The sequence below is a fragment of the Strix aluco genome, chromosome Z (genome assembly GCF_031877795.1).
Source record: "Strix aluco isolate bStrAlu1 chromosome Z, bStrAlu1.hap1, whole genome shotgun sequence".
Classification (NCBI taxonomy): domain Eukaryota; kingdom Metazoa; phylum Chordata; class Aves; order Strigiformes; family Strigidae; genus Strix; species Strix aluco.
Window position 1 is genome coordinate 86,764,851 of NC_133971.1, and position 9,880 is coordinate 86,774,730.

At 44.2% G+C, this 9,880-nt stretch overlaps 1 protein-coding gene across 1 annotated transcript in view; it reads left to right on the forward strand.

Moving 5' to 3' along the window:
• Nucleotides 1-9,880, forward strand: part of DCAF12 (DDB1 and CUL4 associated factor 12) — a 37,742-nt gene that overhangs the window by 17,118 nt on the left and 10,744 nt on the right. The window contains exons 6-8 of the mRNA XM_074813811.1: nt 344-409; nt 1,109-1,271; nt 9,325-9,509. Of these exons, the coding sequence (XP_074669912.1) occupies nt 344-409; nt 1,109-1,271; nt 9,325-9,509 (414 nt within the window). The remainder of the gene's footprint in view (nt 1-343; nt 410-1,108; nt 1,272-9,324; nt 9,510-9,880) is intronic.

Genomic DNA, 9,880 nt, shown 5'->3' on the forward strand with positions numbered 1-9,880 from the left:
TGGAAAGAAATGTTTTCTTCAGGGTCAGAATCGGTGTGGGAGCTGCTGAAAAGCATTGTCAACACTAGCTTGTACTGTGTAATAATTCATTGTTTGATTGTCTAACAAGATCTATACTTTCACAAGTTATTTCTGGTTATTTGTTTTCTTAATTCTTACTCTACCTGGTACCTTTGTGCTATATTGTGCTCTGTGAAGATCAGTATAAAATGACAAATGATAAGCAGGTACAGGATTAGGGATGAGTTCAATCCAGAATATGCAGCCTGCCTAGTAGAGAGTCTGTGTTTGTAAGGACATCTATAATACAGAAACTAACTCTGTTACTTTCTTTTTTTAATAGGAACTGGGAGCTGTGTCCCTAGATGGGTATTTTCATCTTTGGAAAGCAGAGCACACACTATCAAAGGTGCTTTTCTGTTTGTTGGTGTTAAATTTCAAAAATTGCCTAGCAGTAAAGGCTTGTCACTATTCTTCATCTCCTTTAAATGCTTGAAGAAAGAGCAGCAGTGTTTGTAAAACACTTAAAAGCTTAATGTGAAATGAAATGTCCTAAAAACTAGAACTTGAGGAGAGAAACTTCCCACTCCCCTTATTTTGGAGGGTGGGAAGTGCTCTTAACTTTTTGCCAGTTCTGAGTTAGCTGAAGTGAGCTGTTGCACAGAGTATGACTGATACTTGATTAGCAGAGTTCATAAAGGAAATTGCGCTTATTTAGGTGTAATTGCAGATCTAACCGAGACATATCTATGCTACTGAATGAGGTGAGCTTTTTCAGCTGAGAGATGATGTCTGTGTATGCCTGCTGAAGAAATAACAGCAGCTTAGATGTAAAACTGCACCAAAATATCAATTGTTCTTCACATAATACTTGGCTTCAGCCTTTGTCATCTCAGTTTGATTCAGAAAAGGCATCCCATCTCCTTCAAGTTTTTTTATCTGGGTCAGGCTGTTGCTTTTCTGTTAAAGTTCTATTTTTGTGGTGAATGTATTTTTAGCTGCATTTTGGTTTTTTGCTGCCATTTCCTTGAACATAGCTACAGAATTGTTCTATTAACATCTTGCTCTTTCCTCATAATGGGTTGATTTTTATTTCTTCTGTTTCCAGTTACTTTCCACAAAGTTGCCATACTGCAGGGAGAACGTGTGTTTGGCTTATGGTCAGGAGTGGTCGGTGTATGCAGTAGGATCACAGGCACATGTCTCCTTTCTGGATCCCAGGCAGCCTTCTCACAATGTTAAATCCGTCTGTTCCAAGGAACGAGGCAGTGGTAAGAAAATTGTCAAAGGGTGCTTCAAGTGGTTTCCTTGCAGAAGTAGCTGTTAAAACTGCAGTAAGATAAGCTTTTAATAAATTGGAAGGGTTTTTCATGTGATAGATGAAATCATTTATAGTATATGTAGGTTTTTCTTTCTTTGAAATGTGAATGCTTGCTTGTAATTTTAAAACTGAGTGAGACTTAATTTTCAGTGTGTATTTTTGTGCTTTAAATATACAAAAGCTCACTCCAGAAAAAAAAAAGAGTGCAGATTTGAGTGCTGTTTACCTTTTCTGATGTGGATGCAATATGTCCAACTGAACCTTGCACCAGGGCTAAGCACGAGGGCTTGCAGGGTGAATGGTCCCCATAAGTTTCCTCTCATACCCTTTATTTTCAAGCACTGTGCTCTGATGGCCATTTTAAACCATATTAATCCCGTACTAGTAAATTGCAGCCCTTATTTAGCTTGGCTTTAGGCATTCGTCTCTTTATTGGGCACATTAGCTAAAGAATGGATGCAGGCAGGGATTAGGAAAGTTTTATTTATGTGGTTACTGAAGTTTGAACAGTGCTGTCTAGATAAATGTCAGGATCTGCTTCTTTCAGACACAGTAGAAGTTTCTGAGATATGAGGAAAGGTGCTTCACCAGCTTGTGTTGTCATCTGAACATCTTACCAGTGACAGCCCTTGTCCTGACCTGCTGTCAGTGAGGACTCTGGAGGTCCTGACATTGTCACCCTTCGGTGTCACAGGGGAGAAATACCAAGACACTGGAGTGTGGTGGCTGAAAGCTTCTGCCTTGCATATGTGATCATCCCTGCTGGGAGGATGATCTACTTGTAGGTAGTGTCTCTGGGGCACCTCCAGTTCATGTCTGGAGAAAGCCTTTGTTCAGTGCTGTTTTCAGTTCTGCATAGGAGGCAGATGATTTTTTTTTTTTTTCCCCATGGTGGTGGAGGCACGTTGTGGTTTAAACCCAGCTGGCAGCCAAACACCACGCAGCCACTCATTCACTTTCCCCCTGCCCAGAGGATGGGGGACAAAAGTGGAGGGGTAAGGGGAGACTCATAGGTTGAGATAAAAAGTGTAATAATTGTAATAAAACAAAACAATAACAATAATAGAAAGTACACATGGGTAGTTCACAATGTGACTGCTCACCACCTGCTGACTGGTATGCAGCCCATTCCCAGATAGCAATCCTGAAATACCAAGATCCCGCAGTTGCAATCCCAAAGGTGAGAGAGAACCACCCCACTTCCTGGCCACCCCTCCTTTATCTACTGAGCATGACTTTACACGATATGGAATATTTCACCAGCCAATTTGGTGCTCTGGCCATGTTCCCTCACAGCTGCTTGTACCTGGGCAGGACATGGGGTGTTGCAGAGTTCTTAATCTCTTAGCAACAACTGTAAACATCAGTTTATTATCAACATTCTTCTCATACCAAATCCAGTACTGAGTCCAAAGCACAGCACTATTCTAGCTGCTAAGAAGAAAAATTAACTCTATCCCAGCTGAAAGCAGAACAAGGCACTTAAGTAATATTAATTCCTGATACTGAGTGTTTCAACTTCCTGTTGATCTCACTGGAACTTGGAGTGGTGCAGCACCTCTAGAAAGCAGGCTCTTTATTGATTTGCAAACTAAAATTTGAGTTGACTTTTAAGTGCTTTGGTTACCTGAATGTGGTTTCATCTTCCAAATGCACCTGCTGAATGTGGTAAGTCCACTTTAACTTCAGATCACTAGTGTTGTATACAAAAGCAGGTCAGGAAAGGTTGTCACTTAGTAAGACTGGAACTGTTTTTTACCCAGTGTAGCCCTGTCTGCTCTACATGAGAAGGTAGCTAGTACTTTTTAGTGAATCTTGTAAGTGTTGCTTTTCTTAGCAGCTGTACACGGAGGTGCAGGCTCTGGACTCTTAATTCTTGATCTGTGAGAGCAACTGTTTTCTGCTCGGCTGGCATGCAGTGCAATGTTACATGCCCTTGGCTTTATATCCTGAAGGCAGCAATGTTAATGTAGTGGACGGAGCTTGAGTGGCATGGACTCTGTGTCTGCCCCAAGTGTAGGACATGCTACTGAGACTTCATTTCTTTCTGGGATTTGTAGAGCTTCTCCGCCTTTCAGGAATGAGACTCAATTTGCTGGTCCAAATAGTCCAGATCCACAGGTGGTAGAGTGCTGGCTGTGCTGGAGAGCTTACTGTGATCAGTTCAAGGCACAGGTTGTGCTTTTAGTTTGATGGGAATGATTAATCTGAGGTACTTCAGCCCATTAGGAGCCAATTGGAGTGCTGTTCTTGAAAGCCTGTTCTAAACATCCTCTTAGTAGTGGGTAGGTACATCATGGATTCCTTCAGTTAGATCCACAGTCATTTTGCATTTTATAGCTTTTTATTAATAAATTGCATTGAAAAGTACATGCCATCTGCTTTTGTACTCCCATCACCTGTTAAGTGTTCTGCTGAGTTGCTTGTCAAGAGCACTTTTGGAGCAAAAATAAGAGCAGGTCCCCTCTTGTGCCTTTTTCCTCTTATCCAAGTGACTGCTCGTGCTGATTGCAGAGGGCTGTATGTATTTGCCAGAGCCAGGCCCTTGTAATGGGAGCAGGAGGAGATGCCTCTGACTTGTCAGATGCATTTGTAGTTATCTGAAGTAAAATGGAGATTCTTGTATGAATCTGGTAAATCTACTTCAGCAGGTGTGAGACTTGCACAGTGATTTCCACCTATTAAGTGTGCAGCCAAGACTTCACATCGCAGCTGGAGCATGACAACATGGCCTCACCTGTTCTAAGTGTGTGTCACAGATGCTGGTGGCTGTGGATGTAACATCAGGATGTGGAGGCGGTAGGATGAGGATATGTTTCTAGTTAGGACTCTGTACAGAGGGGAACTCCCTGGCTGCTTCCACATCTCTCAGATGCCTGCTGTCACGTGTACTGCTGGGTGTATTCCAGTCTGCTACAAGTTTTGTGACATTCAGTCCCACTTGGTACGGTGACAGCAGTTGGCACGTGGATGTAACTGGCATAACTCCCTCTTCCCCTCCTGTTTGAGTGCTTGTTTAGGCTGTAATTCAGCGGTACTTTAAAGGGGCTTTGGAAGCCCTGGAGTTTGTAACCTGGCGTTGTGTTGTGCAGGAAGGAGAAGCATAGGTGTGGTGGGGTTTAATCTGTGTAGAAGAGTTGTTTGGGGTAGAGTGCTTACACAGAACAAACCTTTTGCACAATAAATAGAGATGACAGGACATTTTGCACATTGCAAATTGCTACATACAGAATCTCCCCAAGACTATTTCCAAGAGATCTTTGTTTAGCTGAGGCTTCAGATTTAGATTTTGTGAAAATGAAATGTACTCTTTTACTCAATCTAATGGCATAACTGAATTGTGCTAGAAAGTTTTGTTTGGACTAGGAACCTGCTATAGCTTCCCATGTACTGGTGGAGCATGGTATTGCTTAGGATCCGGGATTCCTAGTCTGTTTTCATTGCTGGCTGAAGTGCTACATGTGCCAGCTACAAAGAATAAGGTGTGCTTGTGTGAGAGTATCTGAGTGGAGATAGCTTCAAAATTGTTTAAGAGCCCGATCTGTTTTAGCAGCAAAGTGACTAGTGATTATTATGGTTATACTGACTTACAGCTAGCCTGTTGATCCGCAAAATCCACTTGGTGGCAGTTAGGATAGTAACTTTTCTCACATGCTCACTTATCGCAGCTTGGCAGGTAGCTAGATAGGGTGTGAACTTGTGGAGGAAACCAATGTGATGTTCTTTCTGTCTGCTCATGGTGTGTTCACTTAGAGACTTGTGGTAGACAGACCAAAGTTGCTCTTGATCCTAAATGGCTTAGGATCTTTGCTTATCTGGCAGAGCTGGAGCCTGCTGAGAATGAAACTTCTTACTGTGCACCATCAGTGTAGCCAGTGGCCTCAGAGGAGAAGGGAAGTAGTATATGTAATTGAAGCTGCTGTTTCAAAAGCATCAATACAATTTGTCTGCATTGCTCAGTAGCAGTGGGGAAACTTATGTGTTGTGAATACTAGTAGGTTGTTCCTCTTAAAGAAAATATTAGACATCAAGCAGCAGCACTGCAGAGCCAAAGCATCCACCTTCCTTACTGCTGTTACGAAGGCTCTCAACCACCAACTACCAAAAATTAAAAATTAATTATTAACACAATTAACTAGCTCTCTGTAAATTACAGGTTTGAATGTCTGTGAGAAGAGAACAGAACAACTTTCTAGGGTTTAATGGCAACCTGAAACACAGAACAAAGCCCCACTCCCTAGGGTTTAGCAGCAACCCAAAACGCTTTATCACTCACCTTACAAGTGAGGGCTCTCAACCTCGAGGACCTGCTCAGGGCAGTGTCCCGACCTAAGGGGAGAGTCCTCAACTGCAACGTGCTGCTCCAGGGGACGAGCTCCAAATGGCTCCCCCAAGGGACTCTATTTATACCCAGGCTGAATCTGACCTGTAGTCAATAGCAGCTCCCATTGGCCAAAGGCCCCAACTACCGTGAGGCCCTGAGAACAAAGGCAACCAGGAGCTGCTACACTTCAGCAGCCAAGAAGCTCTGCTTTCATTGGGCGGATGCACCTGCCACAATCCACCCTGTGACTACAGTCATGATTCGGCTGGTTTCCTTGAAGTGGTGGTACAGCCACCTCTTGCCTCCAAGGTTAAAAGGGAGTGTGGTCCTGGTGAGTCTCCGTACTCATTGTGGATTGTCATCCCTAGATGATTATACAATCAAATCTTAAAAAAAAACCAACCCTCCAACCATACAATGTATTACACTCAAAATTGAAGGAAGCTGATTAACCATTCTAACAAGGAAGATTCAAACATATCCAATTAATCAATTAATGCTTAATATAGCAACAATTGCCTCAAGTCTCTTGCCACTTTCTTCATTTTTTGACCTAAAGTGTCATTAACACAATAGCACCAAGCTCAATCACATTCCTCTGAATGCTGCCAATTTCACAAGATCCATTCACCACCACGTTGTCATCCAAGTCTTGATTGTCCATATGGATCCCCGTTGCCCATCAGGATGTCGAAGTCATCTGTTCCTCCAAGATCCTAACAAAAAAACCCAGAACTAGGCCTTGGATCAGAACCCGGGCATCAAGTTAGAAATCAGGGATTATCCATCAGGTGCTGATTTGGTGGAAAACCACCTTTATCTAAGGCCTCCCAGGCATGCAAACCCCCTAGATTTTACCAGGGTCATAGGCACAATGCCAACTGAGGGCAACTTCACCATGACAGGTTGGCCTGCATATATTTTCAGGGGGCGCTGGCCCTTATGATTGTCACATATAGGAGCATCATCACCTGATAATCCCGTAGGACAAAATGCTCGTATTTTGGGGTTCCCATAATGTCCCCAGCGGTTATTAACAATAAAAACTGCTTGTGCCAACCTGATACCCCAGTTAGGTCGTGAAACATTGGCATGTCTCTTGATCAAGCCATTAATTCGCTCAACCATGCCACTAGCTTGAGGGTAATATGGGGTATGAAACACCCACTTGATACCTTGTGTGCCCACTCCTGGACCACCCGGCAGTAACTGTTACCTGATTAAATTGATTTGGGTGTTTCCTTTATCTGCCATGTGTGGCAGTAATGATCTAACTGCACATAGAGCTTCCTCGCAGTTTCTCACTGCCCGATTACCACAGGAGGGGGTGTGTTTCCAGAGCTCTTAACCCCTTCTCCGGGCATGGTTTTAGCAAGATTTTGAGCCAGTGCATAGCAAGCAATTGTCTGCGAGTGCTGATATCCCCGGACAGGACATGCAAATGTAAATTGCCCGCCGTCTCTTGCTTCTGACAAAGGCACCACGAATGGCAGCGGCTCCTGCAGGGCTGCGCCCAGCCCAGCCAGGCCCTGCAGCTGACAAAGGGCTTGGTGGGCATTCAGCCGCCCATAATCGGCTGTTAATTGCCACCTTTTGTTTGGTCTGAGGACTGGCCACACCGGAGAATTCTAAGGGGAATGTGTACGATTTATAATCTTTCTTCAGTATCATGAATCATCTCAAAAATACCCTGTTTGGCAGCAGTTGGCAGTGGATATGGAGAGACACAGGTAACTTCTGTCCCCCTAACTCCAAAACTCCATACTCTGCATCTGGTAAACACCACTGTTTACCTACCAAAACATCAAACCCTAATATTTTTCGTTTGTTCTCGAGCTCTGCCCTCCAGCACTTGCACCAACTTTGAGATGTTACCAGTAGATTGCCCATGTAATATTGCCCGGGGTACCCCCAGTGCCAACGTCTTCCGCCAAAGATGATTCTTTTCTGAATCGTAAAATTGACCTGACTTATCCCGGGGCGGTTTAAACTCTCTACGAGGAGGCTGCTTGAGGGGCATTTTCTGACTGACCCGCCGCACCCTCCGGCTTCATCCCCATCCGGGTCAGTTTCTTACCCATAAGTAACCAGATCATGTAACACTTGGGTTTTGCTGGCTGCATTCAATAGCTCTTTGCACCCTTTCTCTGAGGGACTGGACACAGATCTTTAAGGCAGCCGGGAACCCTCTAATGAGAGGTTTAAGGTGGCTGGGATCCACCGGTGCCACAAGCGGGATTCCGCACCGCCCCCTCTCATACATCACCTGAATGCCAGCCGCCTTTTGTACTCCCTCTGCCAGCTCCGACAGTCCCTTTACTTTAATGGTAACAGGTTCTCCCCTCTCCTTAGGGTCCACCCCCCCAGCCCAGTAAGCCACTCGAGATGTTATCGACTGGTTACCCGCTGGTCCATCACTTAAAAACACTCCAGGACTCCAGAAACCTTCCGCCTCATCATCACTCAACAGAATTCTATCACCCCCGTTAAAGAAACTCTCCACAAATACTTGGTTTCAGTTTCACCTGGATTACGCGAATATTTAACCTGAAGTTCACTAAGCTCGGGTCCTGTCCGGGGGCTTGTATGCTCGGAGGTTCGGGGGTTCCCACCTTGTGGACCTGTATGCCTTTCTGTGGACCTGTATGCGTTTCTGTTTTAATGAGAGGTTGCACATTTCTTTCCTCCAATTCCTCTATTTCCTCTGAGCCACTGTCATCAGACTCTCCCCAGATAGCTCCATGCCACTCCTCAAGATCTACACTTGTAATTAACTTTTGAATCTGAACAACACTAGGAGGCTTTTTTGCTTGTTACAGCATAATTTCAATTTTTTTTTCTAATAACCGCCTTCTCTCTCTTTCTCGTAATAATTCTGTCTTTAAATTATCAATTTCCAATCGCTCCTCTAAGGCATCTCTCTCCACTACTACAAAATAATCCTGCGCCTGAATCAAGCAGGCACCTAAAATGGTGCACATTTTTCCTTCACTTCCACTATTCCACCAACTTCCCCGGCTTTGTTCCAACTTTCTCGCAACTTCCACCGGATCAAACCACTTCTTTGTCCACTGTACATCTAGGGGAGAAGGGGCACAACTATATTTCTGTAATAACTCCTCTATCGACATCCTGCTGACTACGCCAATTTTTACGAAGGCTCTCAAATAAACCACCAAAAATTAAAAATGTATTATTAACACAATTAACTAGCTCTCTGTAAATTACAGGTTCGAATGTCTGTGAGAAGAGAACAGAATAACTTTCTAGGGTTTAACAGCAACCTGAAATGCAGAACAAAGCCCCACTCCCTAGGGTTTAGCGGCAACCCAAAATGCTTTATCACTCACCTGACAAGTGAGGGCGCTCAACCTCGAGGACCTGCTCAGGGCAGCGTCCCGACCCAGGGCCCCCTCAAGGAGTTTCCTTGGGCAGCGTCCTGACCCAAGAGGAGAGTCCTTGACTGCAGCGTGCTGCTCCAGGAGACTCCATTTATACCCAGGCCGAATCTGACCTGTAGTCAATAGCGGCTCCCATTGGCCAAAGGCCCCAACTACCGTGAGGCCCTGAGAACAAAGGCAGCCAGGAGCTGCTACACTTCAGCAGCCAAGAAGCTCTGCTTTCATTGGGCGGATGCACCTGCCACAACTGCATTTTATGTCCATTTTCTGTTTGACAGGTATTCGATCAGTGAGCTTCTACGAGCACATCATCACAGTGGGAACGGGGCAAGGTTCCTTATTGTTTTATGATATCAGAGCCCAGAGGTTCCTGGATGAAAAGCCCCCACGTGCCTGCCATGGACAGAAACAGAAACTAGGAGGAAGTGAAATTTTGAAGCTGACTACTGGGAAAGGCTGGCTGGTGAGTAGCTTGAGGCTGTAGGGCCCTGACCGGTTCTTTTTATAGTAATGGGAGCTATTGTATGAAATGTGTCCCGGTGAAACAGCGATCATGTAACTGATAACTGTAATCATGAAAGGCAAGAAGTGCTGTAGAATTGCTTTCTACAAAAAGCTTTATGAAAGGGTATTGAAGGTTGGTTGCTTGATGTAAGGCATACTGACTACTGTTCTTATGCACTGATCCATAGATTACCTAGATTTTATATCTTTATATTTTTGAATGTTGTCTAACTTCTGGTTTTCAGAACCTCAAACACAAAATATGTTGTCTTTCTTTAAAACTGTGTTACTCTAACGTGGTGCTCAAAGTAAGAGAGATTCAATTTAATT